This window comes from Lytechinus pictus, chromosome 3 (genome assembly GCF_037042905.1).
Source record: "Lytechinus pictus isolate F3 Inbred chromosome 3, Lp3.0, whole genome shotgun sequence".
Lineage (NCBI taxonomy): Eukaryota > Metazoa > Echinodermata > Echinoidea > Temnopleuroida > Toxopneustidae > Lytechinus > Lytechinus pictus.
In genome coordinates this window covers 23,899,239-23,922,557 of record NC_087247.1, presented here as the reverse complement: position 1 = coordinate 23,922,557, position 23,319 = coordinate 23,899,239, and the positions used below count along the sequence as shown (strand labels likewise).

The 23,319-nt window shown below is 34.9% G+C and overlaps 1 protein-coding gene across 1 annotated transcript; it reads right to left on the bottom strand.

The window, feature by feature from the left end:
* Positions 1-11,006: 11,006 nt before the first annotated feature.
* On the bottom strand, positions 11,007-17,415 carry LOC129257584 (death domain-containing protein CRADD-like). The gene is made up of 3 exons (XM_054895951.2): positions 17,028-17,415; positions 14,145-14,503; positions 11,007-13,435 (listed from the first exon to the last, which is right to left on the bottom strand). Exons 2-3 carry the CDS (start codon positions 14,488-14,490, stop codon positions 13,032-13,034), a joined length of 750 nt encoding a protein of 249 aa, XP_054751926.2. The 5' UTR covers positions 14,491-14,503; positions 17,028-17,415; the 3' UTR covers positions 11,007-13,031.
* Between the last annotated feature and the right edge of the window lie 5,904 nt (positions 17,416-23,319).

Sequence of the window (23,319 nt, the reverse complement as noted above, 5' to 3'; positions counted from 1 at the left end):
GGGGAAAGAAAGGGGAAAAAAAGAAAAAGTAGGGAAAAGGAGAGGAGAAAAAAGAAAGGGAAAAGGAGAGGAAAAAAAAAAGGGAAACATAAGAGGAGGAAGACGAGTGAATAAGATGAGGGGAAGACCTGGGAAATACTTTTAACAATCTTTCATGTTACTATATAAAATTTTAGGTGAATCACATATCTTGCTCAATATGGAGCTTGAAATATAAATATTTGAAGTCAATATACAAAACATATTACAGCTCTGAAATCGAACTTGCATTATTTTGTTTAATTTACAAATTGATTTTTTTTAAGTACTCTGTACAAATTTCCGTTTTAGGGTCTGAATATTAACATTTTCTGCTCACTCTGCGCGCTCGCAAAATTTGATTTGTCAGGTACCTATTATTTCCAGTATTCCATAAAGTTCTCAAAATATCTCTATTCAGGTCAAGGCCCCGTATTCTGATTAGTTCCTAGCCAGTCTGCGGCAAAAAAAAATGTTTTTGTAATATAATATAATTCATTCAGTTCAAAATCAAAGTAATGGTACATTGCAAAATATTACAAAATCAATATCAACAAAATACTGTTCACAAAGGACAAATAATTATCCATAATACAAATAATCATGATCGTACAAAATTGCGCGTGCAACGATGATCTTGATAGGCCATTTTATTTAGCGATTAATCGCTAATCTTTGAGTTACGGGGCCCAGATTGTCAAACGTTTCATGCAGCCAGCGCTGCACGCTCGCATTTTGATTGGTGAGTTATGTATATCTCAATAGTAATTCTATATAATAATCCCCATGTCACGACAGTTTATCAAAATTTCGGCTTGCAATATGCGCTCGCACTGATCGTTGAACATTTATTAACTCACGCATCTTATTCATTACAAAAGTTTTTTAGTGCACCAGTTTTCAAGCCATAATATTAACAGATTTCGCGCTCTTATTAGGCTTATTAGATTAATAAACAATACATTAATTTAATAATCAAACTGACCCTTTTTTTCAGAATTGATTATCGGCAAGTTCCATCTCGCACTTAGGAAGAGAAATAGGAAGATAGTCATCATTTTCATAATTATGATGACATAATGTTCTTAGAATGTCCCGGTCCTATGTCGAACCCAAAGCAATAATATTGAAACATATCAGCTCTTTTTTTAATTGTGATCCATATCAACCTCACAAGTTTCCTACAAAGTGCTTGACTAATACAGAGCTTAGATTTACCCTTTTTCAGATCGAAATATCAAATACTTTCATTTCATGTTCGTTTCATTTCGTTTATTTTCCATTTCCAACAATCATTTACAATAAGTTTTGTTACATACATCTTGAAATAATTATTATCAATAAAACAGGGAAACTTATTATGTATACTAATCAAGATAACCATGTATCAGGTCAGAGACGGAGGAAGCTGCTAAAAAGCGAAGCTTGTAGAATGCAGCCTCCTATTACATATTCAAACAATGTAAATAAAACACAAATACAACATAGTAGAAATTTGAGCATGAATCCATTTGAATGTAAAGTTTAAAAAAGAAAGAAAGAAATAGAAAATGAAAAAAAAAACGAGATCAATAGTCTCCAGATTCTTGTCCCGGCACTCACAGCGAATATTACGGATCAACAAGAAACGAAAAATATCATAAGTCACGGTTCACTTCAAGATCGCTTCACTTTAAGGTCGCGCTTCGCGCTCGGTTTATTGATTTTCATGATAAAAAATGGTAATCAGAATGCCCAGATTCTAAATCGCGCATGTTTATTCAGATACGCAGCTTGTTCTCTATTTAAATCATTATTCAATATATCAACAATTTTCTTCTCACGCTTTGCGCTCGCATTTGGAAGATTTCCAATTACTCATCATTTCCATGATTTACAAACATGAATAGGGAGTCCCATTTTTAGGTGTAAATCTCGATTTTTTTCTGCTCGCGCTTCGAGCTCGCATTATTGTTTAGTTATATACCTATCCTTATCACGATTACAAAAAGTGCTTGTAGAATTTCCATTCTTCAGGTAGAATTGTCAAAATTTTCAGCTCGCGCTTCGCGCTCGCATTATTTGATTGTTGAAAGATGTAAGGTATTCATGGCTAAATGCCGAGCAGCAGTTAACAGATCAAATCAAAACTTATATTAAAAAAAGAGACTTGAAATTAAAAAAACTTTCTTAATATTTAATGGATTTTCCTCAAACCATGACCATTTTTTCAACTATTTTTACAACAAAGTTTTTTGTTAGGGTGAACTTCCCAAAATATCCAAGGCTAATTAGAGGGGAACTGATGCCACTGAAGTTAGGGCATCATTATCAATGACCATGGCCTTGTATACATCTATGCCCTTGTAGTAATTGTAATTGAGAAAGCACGAAAAAGTCAGGAAATTTTAATTTTATGAAACTATGAAAATTAAATTCATCATAAGAGGTCAGTTGCACCTCCCCAGAAATATTTTTATTTCAAAATCAATCCTAAGCTTTATCTCCATCTTCTACGTACTTTTTCCTGTTTTTTTTCTTCTGCTTCTTATCAAAGGTTCATGCATTAATGTCAACTTATTGCTTTCAACTCTACATGACTGTCATACCAATTTAACAGGGTCCACTGATATACCTTTTGCCCTCTTTCACTTTATTTCTCTCTCTCTCTCTCTCTCTCTCTCCCTCTTACTCACTCCATCCATTTCTCTTTCTCCCTTTCTCAATCTTTCACACACAAATGCACACAATATCAATCATTCTTACTGTCATGATTTCAGTGTGGGACAAGCCATGGGCAATATATACCTGTAAATATATTGATTGCTCGAGTCTAATTAGGGACTAAGGGGAGGTTAGAAGCCAAGCTTGTCTAGCTTGGCTCCTAGCTGACCCCTGACCAGATCCCCTTTAAAGGTCAAGTCCAGCCCAGAAACAATGATTTGAATAAATAGAGAAAAATCAAACCAGCATAATGCTGAAAAATTCATCAAAACCGGACGTAAAATAAGAAAGTTATGACATTTTAAAGTTTTGCTTATTTTTCACAAAACAGTGATATGCACAACTCTGTGACATGCAAATGAGTCAGTCGATGATGTCCGGACCCTCACTCACTATTTCTTTCGTTTTTTATTGTTTGAATTATGAAATATTTCATTTTTTACAGATATAATCATAAGGACCAACTTGACTGAACCAGTATTAAACAATGTTAATTCCACTTAGGGAGGAATTAATTGTTGTTTTACTTGACAATGAGGAGAAAATTAGAATATTTCACATTTCATGTAATAGAATAAAAGAAATAGTGAGTGGATGACGTCATCAGTCTCCTCATATTTTGCATACCGACCATGATGTGCAAATAACTGTTTTGTGAAATTAAGCACAACTTTAAAATGTCATAACTTTCTTATTTTACATCCGATTTTGATGAAATGCATGCTTGTTGGATTTTTCTCTTTTTATTCAAATCAACTTTTTGTTGGGGGTGTATACTTGTGTACTTAAAACCCTAGATTGCATCCATGCGAGCTGTGAAGAGGGAAACCCTGTTTCAGTCCCAGGAGCAAGTGACTTCGACTCCTGGCTATATTTGGTTTGGGTTGACTGCCCATTCCATCTAATTACTATTGTCACGTTATTTGAATTTGGTTTACTATGTGGCAGTCATACGGACCACTTTTCATCATGTTTTGATGGCAACATCACGCCCAAAGAACCTTAAAAAAAAAAATCTTTACCCTGCATTAAATGGAAGCAAACTGCCTGTAAAGCCTTGTCCCGTCTCACATAATGACCCCTTCTTGGACTCTCCCCATTTCGGGACTCATACCAAGGGAAAAGCTTGATTTGATCTTTTTTATTTTTCTTACAATTTCCAAGTATATGTAACCATAATCTAAATCAAGAACAAACTATTTTTTTAGAACTGTCCAAACATATTACCCTGCATGATAATTATGAACCAAATATGATTCAATTGTACAACTGTAAGTGTATAAATGTGATTATAATATCTTTCTGTTTAATGTTTCACATACCTCACTTACATAGCGAATAACACAGTTTAACCACTTTAACAAAGTAGCCCACCATAACTTTATTGATAAAAGATGGAGTATTTATTATGATACAAGTATACATGATCATATTAAATGCATTGAAAATACTAATAGGCATTTATAATAATGCCATCCGTCTCAAAATAATCTCTCCAGAAGCGCACCACAAGCTGCCGCTTTGAGTGCTTAGTGTGGCAGTTAGTGCATGCTGGGTACCTATTCACTTCACATGGGTCAGGTGCAGCAAAACATTAACACTATACATGCATAGTTGATTGTATAAAACCTATTTTGAATATTCATATTAAAAACATGATAAAAACAAAAATTATATCTCTTGATGGCAATATATGTCTATTTATTGTGAAAGCCTATTGGAGGGCGCATACATTCGTAATTCCGAAGCTTCGTTATTCCGAAGGTTCGGATATTCCGAAGGTTCGTTATTCCGAAGGTTTGTATTTCCGAAGGTCCGTAATTCCGAAGGTTCGTTAGTCCGAAAACGAAATAAGGGTCGTAATCCCGAAGGTTCGTTAGTCCGAAAACGAAGTGAGGTTCGTAATTCCGAAGGTTCGTTAGTCCGAAAACGAAATGATTAACGAACCTTATTTCGTTTTCGGATTAACGAACCTTCGGAACAACGAACCTTATTTCGTTTTCGGATTAACGAACCTTCGGAACATCAAACCTTATTTCGTTTTCGGATTATCGAACCTTCGGAATAACGAACCTTCGGAATAACACCACAAATGTTCGGATTAACGAACCCTTTTACGTTTTCGGATTAACGGACATCGAGGTATAGGCAATTTACGTGTTTCGGAATTACGAACCTTCGGATTTACGAACCTTCGGAATTACGAAGTGTAACCATTGGAGGGTACAATTGAAAGTGAAATGAAAAAGAACAATTTAAACAGTGCTCTTCAACATGAGAATTGAATTCTTGAACACTTCATCTCATTAGTAATACCATAATGTTATGGAACCTGAGCACAAGCTAATTGATGATTCTATATCTTACCTTTCTTATCATCAAACAGTGAATTATGTAATAGATGTTATAGAAATTAACCTTCTCAATTAGAAAATATGCTGCAAATATATGAGAATAACAAACATTCAAAGGTATAGTAAGAAGGATTCAATGTATAATTGGATTACACCTGATAATACTTTTGTTTTCAACTTTCATATATTTTTTAAAACATATTCATGTCAAGATTGGTTAGAAGGTATAAGAAAGTGGGATTTATCAATGAAGATGCAATAGGATAAAGAAAATTTATAATAAATGGAATGTGAAAGGCTTTATCTTCAACTCTGGACTGTAATTGATAATAGTTTTGGAGAAAATATTTAATTCTTTGCTTTCAGAGCTTCATAAAGTTTTTGCCTTTCCTTTTGATAAATTCAAGTTTTCAATAATGTACATATATATACAAACAACAACATAGTATACAAAAGTTTCTATGTATTTCTGGAGTGAAAATACAGATATTGGTGTTTTTTTTTCAACCTGATTGCTAAGAAAGCATTCAATGCTTGTAAGCAAGCACCCAGAAGACTGATGTCTTAAGGTCCTCTCCGGGGGACCTGGTAATGAGAATTAATGCCTTACCAAGGAGCAGTAGCGCACCAAGTGGGAATCGAACCCAGGTCACCGGAATCCGAAACCCCCGCTCTACCGACTGAGCTACAGCGTCTCCTTATTGATAAATATTTGATAAATTCAGGAATTTAGAAGCAAAGCCTTACACTAGCTATAAGTATATGGTATTAAAGGCCATAACATACAAAATAGTATATATGAGGGTAAGGTCATGCAATGTGACAAGGTGTTTTTTTTATTCTTAAATATCACTTCAACAATTTAATGTTACCTTTGAATAACACAAATAAATGAAGGGTATTGAATGCACATGAATTTGTTGATGAATATCAATAATGGATATGGTCAGAACCCTGCACAAGTGCAAAGATGCATGATTCTCCGAGCATGATTTTGAATGCCTTAATTGAAAAACTCAAAGTGGCAAACTATCAAAACAACATACAATACATACATTTTTACCTCCTCCAATTCCTTATTTTACTTTATATACAGTATGCAGGGATATAGCAAACTATTGTGGAACTCGGTAGCTTCAATATGAAATATTTGTGAAAAAATAAGATTCAAATGAAACATATTTAGTTGGAAAAGAGTAACAGTATAGAAGACAATTTCATGCATTAACAATTTACAGGTATACAGATATTATATACAAAATGTCAAAAGTAAATTTCATTAATGCATCTGCTACCAAAAAAAAAAAACAATCAAGAAAAAAAGTACTAATAAAATAAAATCATAAGAGCTGTGATTACTGTGAGTTATTAGAAAAATTATTCCTTTTTGTTTCATAAAGTCTATATTCATCTATACAAATCAAAGGCTGAAATTTCAGTCTCACAAAAATTAGCTGTGGTTCAATTCAATTCAATTCAGTTTATAATTCAGCTTTTGGATTTTTAAAAGAAAGAAAAACACAAGATTCTGATTAAACAAATGACAAATATTATTTACATACTCATGTGGTGTAATTGGTTTTCAGAGCTCTATTCTCACTATTTTTATATGAGCTTACAATGGGTGATTTCAAGTACGGTGTTGAAATCTGGTGTTGTGACAACACCAACACCAGCCACAACACCGTACTTGAAATCAGGCTGGTGTTAGGATTGACCTCGGAAAATATGACGTATTTCCGGCAGTTCGTGTTGAATGCTGGTGTTGAATGTCGTCTGCTGAACCCCCAGCACTGCGGCTGGTGTTGACGATCTACGTGCAATTTCCCCATTCACCAACACCAACCCCCAGGGATTGGGAAAATCATGATTTCAAGTTCGGTGTTGGTGTTGGCAATCTCAAGCTCGTGAACAGGCGGCGAACACGATGAAACATCCCCGTAAAATTAGCTTTTACAGTTAAGATGAGTACAAATCATTTGAGCTGTATATATTTTGATGAAGAATAATGTTCACTCTTTCGAATTCTTGAATTACTTAAAACATTGGTATTCTGTACGATGAGAATTTCATGCATTTCTCTCCGATTTCATTTTCGTCGTCGAGACTTCTCGCGTGAAGTTGAGATGATTTAGCAGCGCAGCGCAGAGGCATGACGTCATGTGCTATCGATAACGCAATCGATATCATTCCTCTGAACCCAGCTCGGTGTTGGAGCTCGGTTCAGCGGCCTTTTTACGCTCTCAACACCAACACCAGATTTCAACACCGTACTTGAAATCACCCAGTTTACCTTGATTTGAAGGATTTATGAAGTTTGTTAACAATTTACCTTAATTTAAGGATTTCTCTCAGGATCATTGTTTACTGGGACAACTTAAGTAAAGCTTTAATGTAGACACAAAATCTAAAGAAAAAATTATTAAGGAATAAGGAAAATTTTCAATGTATTGCACAGGTTGATGAGTCATACTTACACAAAATAACCATTTTGTCAAAGTCATATTCACATTTTAAGAAGCTTCTTTAATCAATGTTTTTGAATGATTGGCTTTTGGTGTTTTAAACCCACTCTCTTCACAAATGTGCCAAACAATGGTTTCAGAATTTCAAAGGTACATCCCAAAAGAGTGGATGGAGAAAAAAAATTTACAGTTCACCTTTCATTTTGATTTTGTTTATAAACCCCAATTCTCCTCTAAGATACTCCAAATAGTGCTTCTTTTCTAACAATTGTATTTCATTAGATTTGCCCATATATTCAAACCAAAGTTTAAATCATCAGTATGACTATTGGGAAATCAATGTGACACATGTCATGTCAATATATGTACACACTTATTTGCTACTATGTCTATGAATCAAGTACAGGTTTCTTGTGTATTAAAGCATACAACTCATGGTATACATACACTGGTACTTCCCTACCAGGATATCCTATTACAGATCCACATATATGATACATCAGCTATCTCTGTTGTTTTATTTTCCTTTAAATACAGCAAATGACCTGTTCACTATACAGGATGTATGAGTAGGCCTGCACTGGCATACAAAGATATATACAAGTTGTCAATGTGTCATTTTTTTGGAGATGTGATACTAGTAATAGAGAAGTTCTCTATTACATCACACAGTGTTATGGGCAATTCCACAGGTTGATGGACATGAGCTTAAAAATTCAAATTCAATATTTTCTTGAATTTTTTAATACTTTAAGTCCTTCATGCTTGATAGTTTCAGGAACAAGAAATAAAAAGTTTATTTTCATATGTATACTTTGGAAAAAAATGGTCAAAAGATGTGTCTTCCATTCTGTACCAAAATACAAGAAAAATAGTGAAAAATGAAATATGCCTTATTACCATTTTGTTATTGCAACAACATACCACTTTATATATTTCTGAAGTTTAGAAGAGTCAAATTACCTAAAATACACAACAGCTTTTCAAGTAAATTTGTAGTACTCATTCAAAAATGAATATTGCAACTTGCTCAGGTGATGTAACGTGAGTAACCGAAAAAACTGACTTTGTTTTCTGAGAGAAAAATTCTTCACAGTTAATTGGTGGGATTTTAAATTCTCTTCCTTCAAACAATCTTTGACACAGTGATGACTAACAAAATCGTTAAAAAGTACAATTTTTTATAAAAATGATGAAGAAAAACTGTAACGTGAGTAACTTTGTAACGTGAGTAACCATCATGTAATGTGAGTAACCAGTAAAAATTATGCAGTTAGGTAACATTTTCTGTGGGATGTCAAGTTTTAAGTCTCATGGTGAGTTGTGAAGTTATTTTTGATTAATTAAAAGCAAAATGAGGGTACACCTCTTTGATGTGACTCTTTGTTCATCAAAATATCAGTGGTCATACAATCACACACAAAATTGAATATTAGTAGAAGTATTCACAATACGAGAGTGCATTAGTAAGACTTGGTTTCAATTAACCAAACTTTAAAGAGTGTTCGAACAACCCATTGAATGTCCTTACCTGTAACCCTATCTAGGCTGGGGTATTTTGGGAGTTAATATGGCCCAAGGGGGGGGGCCTCCTAGGCCCCCCTTGAGATCTCGGCCTTTGGCCGCCCGATCACGCCGAAAATTTGCACGCAGGTTGTCTTGGACATAATCTACAATACTATCAGTAATTTATTTCAGAAAGTCAAAAAGGGGCCTAAGCTTTCGATCCTAGCAGAATCTTCGTCGGAGGCAAAATGACAAACATATAAAGTGGAACAACCATAATATAGACCACAAACAAGCTACAGCAACACTAGAAACAAGGAGACAAAAGGGGCATTAGTGAGTAGAGAAGACCAATCAGGTTAGTGAAGGGGATGAAAGAAAAGGAGTAGGCAGACACAAAGGGAAGTTAGTGTAAGTAAGGCCAAGAGGGATTAAGATAATGAGGCAGGCAACATCAAACAGGATCTGGAACAAAACAGTGATAGAGGGATGAATAACTAGAGAATTAGTGAGAGGTGGGTCAAACAGGTTACAAAGAAAGGCTTAATAAACTGGTGCATAAGAGTGGGGGGAAAAAAGAAGAAAAAGAATGGGGAACAACTGATAATGTGCAAAAGACATATAAGTATATATGATAAAGCATTAAACAAACTAAGAGAAGAAGGTAAGTGTAAATATGTATCTATAAGTGATATGTATATAAATATATCCAAAAAAGAAATGTATATGAAAAAATATATAAATATATACACATATGGTGTAACTGATATGGTAATCCGCTAGGTGTGACGGGAAAAAACATAAGACTATATAGTAGGAAAGAAAAAAAAAAAAAAATCTGTATATGTGAAAAGGAGGAAGCAAATTGCCTAAAAAGGTAAAAGCAAATATAGAAGAGAGGGGGTGTATTATGAAGAAACCATAGTATACATGTAAATAAGCAAATGTGGTAAATCTAAAAGAGGTGAGTGGAGAAAAAACAAATATATATATATATATATAATAATAATTATTATATCGCCTGAATAAGGAAGGAAAAATTGGAGCTGAGCTTGTATGAGATATGGGAGGAAAGTAGAGTAAGAAACTATAATGTAACTATTCAAAAGAGCTGAGGGGAAAAATTATATGTATATATAAATTGAAAGTGGATAGGAAAGAAAAATCAGTCGTTCCCCTCTTGGATGTTCAGGCCATGAGGTTGGGTGGTGCGAAGTCGTCTCATCCAGAGCTTCTCCCTGCTAGTACGGACTGAGTCAGGACGGGTACCTAAAGATTCGATGCCCTGTAGCATCATGTCAGTGATGGAGTGGTTGGGGAGGTTAAAATGGCGGCCAACTGGAGTGTCCAGCTTTGCTGTGTTGACGGTGGATCTGTGCCCGTAGAATCGTTTCTTGAGTGTGGTCTTGGTTTCCCCTATGTATTGTACCCTACAAACTCTGCAAGTGATGAGATATACAACATTAGTGGTAGTGCATGTGATGTTGCCCTTGATTTGGTGAGACAGGCTGGTAGAGTTGCTGGTGAAAGTATCGCCCTCGTGAAGGTGTATTTCACATATGATGCACCTGTTGCTGGTGCATTTGAAGGTGCCATGCTGTATGGGAGAAGAATGGTTAGTGAGGGAGGGCACTTCAGCACGAACAATGAGGTCCCTGAGATTCGGTGGGCGAATTTATTTCATGCAAATTGGTATTAAGCAATTATGCTAATTTATGCATAATTAGTAAGCAAAATCATACTTTTCCCTCTTACTCCCTAATAAAGCTCCAATTGTTCCAATTTTTTGTATAAAATCTCTTTTTGATGTTCCTAGCAATTAATTTTACACACATTATTGAATTTTTAATGACATTTGTGTTGTTAACCATACATGGACAAAATGTAATGTGAGTAACCGTAACGTGAGTAACCATATTATCTGCACCCCAAGTAAAAACCATGTGTTCTTTATTTTTTTAATTATGTACAAAGTTTGTCTCCCTAATATACTTCTTTGAAATGGATATAATCAACTTTCATAAAAGCCTTGTATGAGGAGACTTTTCACTTATGTCGACTTTTCATTTTATGCATGTCCAAATCATGTAACGTGAGTAACCGACACATTCCAAAGATTTGCCAGGAGCATAATAAAATTTCCCAAGTTTTGTTTTTATACAAAGGATAGTCAGACTGTGTACTTTGTTGTGATAAAGAGATGTTTAGTTCCTATCAATAATAATGGAGTTACAGCTCCAAGTATGAGTCAAGGTGTCTCCAAATGTAACATGAGTAACCGTGGAATAGCCCTTATATAATAGTTCCAGACTTACAACAAAGTGTTCATTGAAAAAAAAAGAAATACTAAAACAAATTACAAAAAGAAATTGGTGAAATTTCACTGCATACCACCAATATCATATCACTTTGTTATGAAATTAAACAAAAGTTTGATATTTTATAACATCACATCTGATTGAACTGATCCTGATCCAATTTTTGATTGTTGTGATTGTTTATTTGATATTCTTATCCATTACATTTTTTTATTCAATGCAAGTGATATTTTACTGGAATGTATTGCATAATTGCAACCAGAATGGAGGGGGGGGGTAAATCCATCATTGCTTGTTTCTTATGATGTTCGTTTTGATGTGAAGTAGATTAAATTAATTACATGATTACTCACACACCATTCCATATATGAACATCACAATTATTTTTTTTTTACATGTGATCTATTTCTCAATGATAAAAATAAGGTTGTAGGTGGAGTAAACTACTTTCCATTACTTTTAATCTTTGTAAAATGTCAATAAAAGAACTATTGATTATTTTATGTTTACTTAAATCTGTGTTTTGCTCACTGCACCTTTGATACTTTTTATTATTTTATTAGTTTCAGTGCTACTTCAAGCACTGAAACTATTCATCAACAGTTTTGCTGGTGCGATGAATAAAGATGAATAAGATGAATGAATAAAGATGAATAAATTTTTTCCATAGTTCAGTGAATTTCAACAAATTTGCTATTTTAGCCCACTTAACACAGAGAGAATGAATAACTGTTGATACATGTACAATATTTTCGTCAACATGATGCAATGCACTTTCAAGGACAACTATGGTATATACTGAAAGTCCTGCATTCACTGGTGAAGGGTTTTTCATCAGTGAAAACAACTGACAAGCTTTAACAAGATGATTTAAGAAATGTTTTCAATGTATATGTATGTATCTTCATAATTTGGACTTAAAGGACAATATTAAAAAGTCGAACTACCGGTAGATTCTTTCCTCATCCTGTTGAATTGAATAAGCGGAAATATCTGGGTTTCATCGCATTCTTTCTTTGATATACTGTATAGTTGATATATAGAACATTGTCTGAAATCAGAACTCAATATTTCATCCATTGCAAAAGCAATATCATTAATCCTTTGATGTTTGAAATGTCACATTATTTAATTATCTTCAATACATCATGCAGCCCTATTAAGAAATAAGGTGACAGGTCTATTGAGTATTAGCGAGAGATGAAGTTCTAAGGACTGCTATCATAAGGTGGTTTCAGACCGCCTCAAAGTTCGTCATTATTGGGTATTTTCTGATTGGGAAATTTACCTCGATCAAAAACCAGGTAATTTTGGTAGTGTGAAAGCAAATTACGGGAACTTTTAGCCAAGCGTGTAGTTGGGCGCGGGCACCATGGGAGGCTGCTGAGCTAGCGATTTTGAATCTCGCGCCTTGCTTGCTAATCAGACCATACTGCGCATGCTCGTAACTTCAAGAACTTATCTCTAAGGGTATGTTTCGGGGCAGTTTGAATGCGAGAATATTTAACGGGGTTTTTTTAACCTGAAAAAATTTCTTGTAATTAAACAGATTCTTGTGATCGAGGCAGTTTGAAACCACCTATATAGGACCTCATAGGCACATCACCGAGAGGTTTACTAAATAATTATCGAAGAATCTTCAGGGAGAGATTGATGGACTCATTACACTACAGATCATAGAGGGATTTATAGGCATCTTCACCAAGAAGTTTGATTTTCTTACATGCCTTCAACATGGCGGATACAGTAGCTTTTTTCCCCTGACTGCACTTCCACTTGTAGAGCATTTCAAAGATCTGCTGCTGGGTATTGTATCTATTGTTCTCTTTGCACTGATAGATGACAGCTCTGCTCATGCCAAGGTTGAGGGCCAGCATTTCCCAGTGTTCCCCAAGTTCTTGGGCGAGATCTAACAGATCTGGATCATTTAGAACCTTGTTGGGGTGTCTTGGCTGACGGTCCATATCAGCATCACGTAAGGGTAAGAACCCTATGTGGACTTTCACGTCTTGATTCACTGCACTGATCATGTCCGGATCACTTGGTGGCATGCTAATAGAGTCAATGCCCTCTGAAAAGTAAGAAGAAAATGGGTCAAATCAATGAATGGGTAATAACAAGATGCTTAAGACATACCATGGAGCAACTAATGGAGTAGCTCCCAGGACATGCACTGTACATGTATGTATCGAAGTGCTTTTCCAAATTTATTACTTCCCCGGTCACCAGATTCAATCAGTCATTCCTGCACATAATGTATGCACATCCTCCACTCCCTGGGAGTATTTAAATGATGCAAGGTGCTCATAATGCTAAACAAGCTACAATATTCTTTACATCCTATCAAGTGTCTATTTAGCACCTGGGTGTAGAGGGACAAGGTTTAGATTGATGCCTTGCCAAAGGATGCTTGGCTGCAGTGGGATTTGAACAAACGTCACTCTAGTTACAAGGCGAGAGTCAGACAAATCTAACATTTACACAAAGTTTGTACTGATTGGAGCCCTATTAAGCCAACAAAGTAGGCCTATACCAAAAAGCGTTTTCAGTATATCTATTTTATATTAAAAATAGTAGTTGTTCCCGTGGAACAAGTCATTTAAAAAAAATAAAATGAATTTGGCCATTCCAAAACTAGCTCAAAGAATATCAAGGTCAAAGACTTCAAATTCTTTATAGGGAAAGGCCATGACCAACACACACTGTTAGTTTTATTAGACTGATGGTTCCTGATCTACATGTTAGAATCAGAAACTGAAAAATCAGAAAAGAAAACTTACCTGGACTTGATGGCCTTTCATTTTCAATTTCATCTTGAAGCTGTTGTGCTATCACGTCTTCACATTTCTTCAAGACCTCATAAAGATGTTGGCTTCCTTCTATTCTTGCAATGCCGTTCAAAAGAGAGACGTATGCTCCATCCCCTCTCCTTGGTAGGAGGTCCAGCAGGGATGCTACTTTGTCCCTTCTTATTCCCTTGGCACAGATTCTCTCAACATCATTTTTCGATACAGCTTCATCACTCACCAAATACGGTAATATATCATCGCAATCGAGATCATTTAAAAGTTCAGGACCAGCCTTATCCAGAACTCTTCGGTGAAATTGGGTCATACTCATAGACATTGTGCTCTAGTATCTGTGACAATGATAACATGACAAAGAAAAAATATATATTTTCATGTTCTATCAATTCAAAATGACTTTAATACATCAGGCTTATTGCTTAATACACATAGGCCTACTAATATGGTTTCACAAGGTGTTGATAAAACGATACTCCCTGCATTCGCAAGCATCTCCTGAATGGGAGGTTCTCCTGCCTGGACCAAAAGTAAGACTTGATCTGATCACAGACAGAGAAGAACTATAACACCGCAAGTGTTTAAATACATCATGACCATCCCCTTTTTATGGTTCTTTGGTGGTAAAAATCTATCATGGCCATTTTATCTTTAATCAAAAACCTTTATACAGAACTATATATTTGAAACAGATGTATATAATATGAGACATTTAATTTATCTTTGTATTTGTACTATTCTCTCTCTCTTTCTTTTACTGCACCTTGGGCACTCTGCAGAGTGGATTTGGCGCTTTACAGATCACATTTATCATTATTATATGTACATATACTCTCAATGATGAAGTACATATATATGTATATTAGCAGGCTGAGGATTCCTGCAAATATATACAACACATGGCTACATTAACTGGATTCATGCATACCCAAAACATGCATGCATAACGTCTTCTACCTGACTGGCATGTATAATAACCAACACATGCAGATCAAATTACATTCCCTTTTACATCTTAGTTACTGGGTATCTATTCAAGTCAAAACATCGTGCTGAGGATATAGTATGCAAATCAACATCTTTTGTAGTCATTCTAAAGCTATTTATTTACTCAATATTTATTCATTTATTTATAGAAGACAATTGGATTATTAACATTATATAGGCAAGTTATAATCTTTCAACACAAAAATATCAACTTTTAGTCTTACACACTTTCAAATTAAAGTATTTTTTTAAAGATTTCATCAGAATCCAGGGTTGTGACAGTCATTTATTCTCGGAATGAATAGTTGACATTACAGCATAATCAATGGCCATATTATTAAATGCTAATATAAGTATTGGTTCGTTCAGAAAAATAGCTTAACTGTATGAGTGCAATTTTCCATCAGCAGAATTATATTTCAAATTTAGGAAAAGTATATAAACTAATTCTGGGAGTTAGTTCCTGAAATAGTTTTGTAATGTGACAGGTAGCCTGATTTAGTCTTTAGAATTGACTGTCAGTGCATGCATGATTTGGAATTATGTCAAGCAACTCAGAGGGAAAATTCTGGTTTGATGTAACATTATTGTTGCCAATTCAGTTTTAGTCATGCAACTACACGTAGGCATGGGTGGAAATTAGATACATATTATTGAACTACATCCAAACGGGTCATGTCACTCATGTCACACTTTTTAATATTTAATTTAACACACACCCCTGTACATTTTAACCATGCAGCTTGCAGGCAGTGGCGGACCGTGACCCGGAGGAGACAAAGCATTGGAGGGGCACAGCATTGTTCACAAACAATACAGTGCCCCTCCAATGCTTTGTCTCCTCCGGGTCACGGTCCGCCACTGCTTGCAGGGCACAGGCCTAGCTGCCTGTAGGCCTACAGTACATTACGATGATGAAAATATCACATTTAACTATCATCACAAAGTCTAATGCTAGGAGTTAACCTACGTGTAAAGTTTGACTAATCCCAGTTTCAGGATACAGTATTGTTATCTAATAAGTAATAAAAATGCCTACCGGTACATAAATATCTGATTTCATGTTCTGAAACTGAAAGTTTGAAACTGGTGTACATGTATAGATCTGTTATTGTTATTTGTTAACTATTTAGCTTATATTTGTATGTAGATCTATACTTTATTTTCTTAGTTTCAGATAATTTACAGTTGAGTTCATTTTCAACAGATTCTTTTTTATCATAATGCTTGAAAATAGTGCCTTTTTGGAGTCTTGAAACTGCTGAAGTGAAGCCACTCACTGAGTCACTGACACTAACTGACTCAGAGAAGTGACATTGTCATTGTCATGTCACAAAAACAGTGAGTGGAACTCAGTGAATTCTGTTAACCCTTTGCACGCTGATGTTGCAATTTCGCACATTCGTACAATTAAATTCAACAATTGTAATAATTATTTTTCTCCCCTCACTAACTTCATACATGTATTGAAGAAGCTATTAAAGAAACCCAATGCGTTTATGCCCAGCCCCAGGAGAGCCCTGCATCGTATACATCCAGATCCAGCTCTAATAAATGGCAAAAGTTTTTGGACAACATCTTGATCTACATAATAATTATCAGTATCAATGGTTCAAAATGAAAATCTTGTCCTTGATACAAAAATAACATCATGGAAACAATTGTCAATTATCCCCCCAAAATTGATTCAGCATGCAAAGAGTTTAACAATAACAGGCATGGATGAAGACAAGATGAGAAGCTGAAGAACAAGAGTAAAGAGGAGAAGAGGGTAATGAGTGGGGTGAAGGAATGGGGGATAAGAAGGAATGGGGGATAAGAAGAGTTAGATCGAGGGTATTAACACTACCACTATAACAGGAAACAACTCACTGTGGGATCAGACGGACGTGGACACGAAACCAGCGCAAGCGGCAGGAGTTCATTCACTCAAACAAACCGACCTCGCCCCAGTCGCTCGGGGAGCCGGTACGATACCGTAAGGTACGGTAAAAAAAAAAACAGCAGTCGAGCCGAGTCGAGCAACGTCTGTTCAAACTTCAACTCGAGTTCGTAAATGATTTGGTCCCGGATTTGGTCCTTTCTAAATGCATTTAGTGAAACTATGGCCCATACTTTATAAAATCTTAAAGAGAATGAGTGAAGTCATGCAGTCATCACCGTACACAACTACAAAAACTGAAAAAGGGCAGAAAATCCTGGCAAGAACGTCGATCTGTGCGATGTATAATAAACCAAACATACAGTTTAGGAAAAAGGGGATTCCCAATTTCCCATCAACCTCATTGCGTCATCGTATTTGGTCATAATTTGTTGTTGATGTTTTCGTTCTTTTTTTTTTGCGGAAGGGGGGGGGGGGCTGGTCGATGTGCTTTTTGAAGAATTATATAGGCGATCGCTTTTTGGAGATTTGACCTTAAAGGTCAAGTCCATCCCAGAAAAGTGTTGTCTGTTGATTTGAATGAATAGAGAAAAATTGGGAAAAATCAAACATTTTCAAAAAACGGATGTTACGTAAGAGAGAGACATTTTCATTTTTAGTTTCGCTTATTTTTTTAAATCCAAAACATGCATATATAGGTTATTTTTAAACTCAGTGACATATGCAAATGAGAGAGAAAATGATTTAATTCCCTCACTCACATTTTCTTTTGTTTGTTATTGTTTGAATTTACAATATTTCAATGATGGACCAATTTTCTTCCGACAGTGAACCAAAATCTCAAAACAATGGTAATTCCATGCAGATGATCAGGGAGGAATTAACGAGACTTTGTTTTACAGGACAATGAAGAGAAAATTATAATTTTATATTTCATACAATAAAATACAAAATAAATAGTGAATGGGTGAAGTCAATCATCAGTCGCCTCATTTGCATGGGATTGCATACCGACCAGGTTGTAGTGCAATTGTGAAATTAAAGGACAAGTCCACCCCAGCAAAAAGTTGATCTGAAAAATAAGAGAAAAATCCAACAAGCATAACACCGAAAATTTCATCAAAATCGGATGTAAAATAAGAAAGATATGACATTTTTAAGTGTTGCTTAATTTCACAAAACAGTTTTATGCACATCCTGGTTGGTATGCAAATGAGGGGACTGATGACATCACTCACTCACTATTTCTTTTGTATTTTATTATATGAAATATGAATTATTCTAATTTTCTCCTCATTGTCCTGTGAGACAAAGATTTATTCCTCCCTGAACTTGTGGTATTATCATTGTTATAACATCTTATGGTTCAGTTAAGTTGGTCCTTAATGTCAAATTGGTAAAAATTGAAATATTGTATAATTCAAACAATAAAAACAAAAGAAATAGTGAGTGATGGAGTTGGACATCATCGACTCTCTCATTTGCATGTCACTGAGTTGTGCATATAACTGTTTTGTGAAAAATAAGCGAAACTTTAAAATATCATAACTTTCTTATTTTACATCCGATTTCGATGAAATTTTCAGCATTATGTTTGTTTGATTTTTCTCTATTGATTCAAATCAACATTTTTCTGGGGTGGACTTGACCTTTAAGCGAAACTTAAAATCTAAAAATCTTAAATAAAACACCCCCAAAAATGTCAATTTCTGACATTTAAAACATACTTTTTCCCCTCCCCCCAATCCGACATGGATCGATGCACCTGATCACTAACAGATATCTACTAAACAAAGCTATAATTGCGATCGGAGTTTGTAAGTTTTCTTTAATTAGTTTCTTACCCTCTCCTCTTTTTCTTTTTCTCCAGTTTCATTTTTTTCCTTATTCGACTTTTATTTTTCTTTCACATTTTGCGCTGCAAATGGAAATGGGCGGCTCCTCCCCCCTGGATCCGCTTTATAGGCCTACTCTGCATCGGATAGTGCATGTTCAAAGTCTCCCCCAGCAAGAACATAATCATAGGCATGTATACCTGTATGGCCATGCGTGAAACAATAATAAAATATCGTCAGGAATACTTTTTTTAATGACTCTCGACCCCCCCCCCCCCCACACACACACACATAGTAGACCTATATTACTGCTATGTGTCAATTGTTTTGGGGTTCAGTCCCCGCTTTTGAAACTGATTAAATAACTTGAACATGAACTTGAACTTTAATTTTATTATTTAAAAAAAATTACTGCATAAAAACCATACATCAGATTAAGAAGTACAATGAAATATAATAGTTTACAGGATATAGGAACCAGAAAATAGCAGAAATGCTAGTCGGGTCTGGTACATTAAAATGCTCAAATACAAAATATTTGCCTTGTTGAAAAAAATAAAATTAATGAATTATATACACTTTGTACTCACATAATTAAAGTTGAATATACGATTGACATTAATTACGACACAAAATGAAATGTATATTATTAGTGAGAGTGAATTGACGACTATAAATACAAAATACATGTACATGTACACAATAATCTTAAGTTGCTCGCCATTCATTCATTCAATAGAATAAAAAGTTTTAGTAAAATATTAAGCATCATTTTATGTCAATATCTGCGCCCATTATCAATTTTTTTACTATAAATATATAGCAAAGGGTATATGGGTATTGCCCCTTCACTATAACTCATTACCCGATAATGCTAAAGGATTGGCAGATCGCTTATCTTTAGACCATCTTATTGCAACTGAATTCAAGTTGTCTGAGGGGATAATAGGCCTACTTTGACTGCAATATAAATGACAAGTATTATTGAATGATGCATTTCTTTCGAAAATTCCCTTTAACATTGGGATGACCTATTGACTCCTCCCTCTTTTACGCACTATTGCATTTAATAATTTTCCTATAGGGAGAGGGCATTGCCCCTTTCCTGCTGCTCTTGACCCACCTTTGGCATTTTACTTATTCTTCATAAATTTCTCAATGTTTTTCTTTTTTATTCTTCAAATTTATCTCGACTTTTCTCTCAGTCAAACTTGCTTGCAGAGGTTTCCGTTGTCCCTTTAAGGACGTTCCACAGTTAAAGTGAAGTCCATGTCATGTTCACCAAACTTTGCACACTTTCCAAACATGCAAAAATTGCATGTGCTTGATTTGTTGCTATAAAGCTTTAAACTTTACTCAAATGGATGTTCATAATTACGCATTCAAAAGAATTTGGTATTTTTAGACCTCACGAGATCAAGACAATGAGTTTAAACCAGGGGCGGATTGGATCCAGGGATTAAAAAAAAAAAGGGGGGGGGGGCACATTTTGCCAAGGAAAAATTTGACAAGCAAAAAAAAACACACAAAAAAAAAACGGGCCGGCTGTGCCCCCGTGCACCCGGATCCGGCAGTGGTTTAAACCTCTATTACTCAGTCAAAATCCATGAAAATGTCATAACATTTCGCACTACAGTGCGTATTTAAAAAAATGGGACAGATTTGAAAAGTCTATAAAATTTTTGTTTCAAATTATGATGTCTATATTTTGGTGTTAATAGGTGCTCTAAGGTCTTATCTTTGAAATGCAATTAAACAAAATAAATTTTGTTCATGCTTGAGCGAACACGGGACGTTTTTGTTGGGGGTTCAAAAAGAGGCTTGCGCCAGAATTTCAGAATATGAGTAATATGATGATCAGACTTCTTATCTTGCTAATCAGGATACTTCCTCTTGACCTTTTTATTATCTGTGCCACAATTCTCGAATTATGCTGTCAAATTTTATTTACAAATTTATTTATTTACTTGAATTATTATTATTTTTTATTTAAACTTCTCTTACCTTTTAATTTTCCTTCATAAGTAACTGAGAAAAGAAGATTTTTTTGTCAACCCAAGCAAGAAGATTTGCATTATTAATTGGGAAAACTTGTGATTATTCAAATCCTTTTCATTATGTGAAACAAATTATGTTATGTACCTTTAAAAGACATGAATTTTTTTTTCAAGGGGTCATTGATTCCTTGACCAGTTTAATTGCTTGACAGGAAACACAGAAAGGGATTCATGTCTTTCAATGACAATGGCGTATTGAGTCAATTTTTAAGGAGCTAGATATGGCAGATCGGGTAAAATGTATTTAAAAGTTGTGAGCGAGCGAAGTGAGCATGCACGCAAATATTCCCACTTTTTTATTACAATATCAAATTTTGTGATAGATTTTGACATAATATTCAGAAAATAATATCATATTTTACTTTTTATCTTTTCTTTTATTTCCTGTCCACTTTTTTTCTTGGTCATTATTTTTTTTAATTGAGGGGGGGGGGGGAGTATCCCGGGCCCCCGCCCATCTATGTGGCACTGTTCAAAAGGCACCATAACCTTTATAGCACACAATGAAAGGATTTGAAAAAAAATCCACGCTCTCCCATACTTCGGTTGAAACAAAATTGTTTTAGCTTAAAGAAGGAATATTCAAAGCTAACAGAGAGCATATTAAAGAGAAACAACAACAGAACAATTCAAGCAAATAAATAGATCTGAAAATGAATTTTGACCGCATGATTTGAAAATTATGGCAAAGATAATGAAAAGGTTAAGAGGAAGTTTGCTAATTAGCAAGAAGTCCGATCATCATACTTATAATTTTATGCCATTTTGGCGCAAGTCTCCTTTTTAACCCCAGACAAAAACATTCCGTGTTCGCTCAAGCATGAACGAAACTAAATTTGTTTAATAGCATTTTAAAGATAAGACCTTAGAGCACCTATTAACACCAAAATATAGACATCATAATTTGAAACAAAAATTTTATAGACTTTTAAAAAATCTGTCCCGTTTTGTTTTTTTACGCACTGTATAGTTAAAGGACAAGTCCAACCAAACACAGTCAAAGTTGATTTGAATATAAACAGAAACATCTAACAAGCATAACACTGAAAATATGAAATATTCTAATTTTCTCCTCATTGTCAAGTGAAACAAAAATTAATTCCCTATCTGAACATGTGGAACTAGCATTTTTTAATATTATATGTTTCAGTCAAGTTGGCCGTTATTTTCAAATCTGTAAAAAATGAAATAATGTATAATTCACTAACTGAACAAAAGAGATAGTGAGTGAGGGACATCATCGAATGCAGGGGCCGCGGGAGCGGGGGGGGGGGGCTCCAGCCCCCCACTTTTTTCCAAAACCGTGTACTAAAAAGTAAAAATGACCATATGATTGTGATTTTTTGCATGGTCAGCCCCCCCCCCCCCCCACTTTGAAAACCGTTCCGTGGCCCCTGGAATGTAATGTCACTGATTTGTGCATATCACTGTTTTGTGAGAAAAACGAAACTTTAAAATGTCATAATTTTTTTATTTTTCATCCGATTTTGATGAAATTTTGAATGTTATGCTGTAGTGTGAATTTTTTATATTTTTTCAAATCAACATTTTCTGAAGTGGACTTGACCTTTCATCCTTTAGATGGAGAATCTATTTCATTTTTAACTCAATTAGGCCTATAACAGCACTGTCATTTCTTAAATATAGCGTAAAACTAACAAAAGCCCAATCTAAAAAAAAACGTTAAATTTTAATAACAAACTTGAGAAGTACAATCATTAAATGCTGCACTTTAAACCCATGTCATTTTCCATAAACTTTGTGAAGTTGTACTAAAGGAAGGTACATGTACATGAGAGAATTAAAACGCGCCAAATGCTTTGTATCCAAGTTATGTAAGGAAAAACCTTAACCACTCTTTATTCAAACCCGGGGTCATAGTCGTCATACTTTGCAGCACTGCAGAGTAAAGAATTTTGAAATTGTAAAGTAATTAAAAAAAAAAGGTCCATCCATGCATGGAATACAATAGTAATTCCATTAGCTTCACTTCCAAAACAATTGACGCAAATTGACAATTGACGCAACTTAAAAACGTTGCAAATTGGATAAAAGCAAACAAATTATCACTAAACCTTGATAAAACTAGTTATATGCTGTTTAGTAATAAATTTGAAGCTTTACCAAATGATGTAATTTCTGATGGTACTCAACTGTCATCCAAAGGGTCCGATCAACTCGATTCCTTGGCTTGGACTAATCATAAATGACAAGCTTTCTTGGAAACCGCACGTTGACATTGTCTGCAAAATCATTGCTCGAAATACTGGCATCCTTGGTAAATTAAAACAATTCTTTCCACACATTATTATGTTATCCTTGTATTCCACATTAATCCTCCCTTACTTGATGGACTTATCGCTTGGGGTAATGCAACAAATTGGCTGATC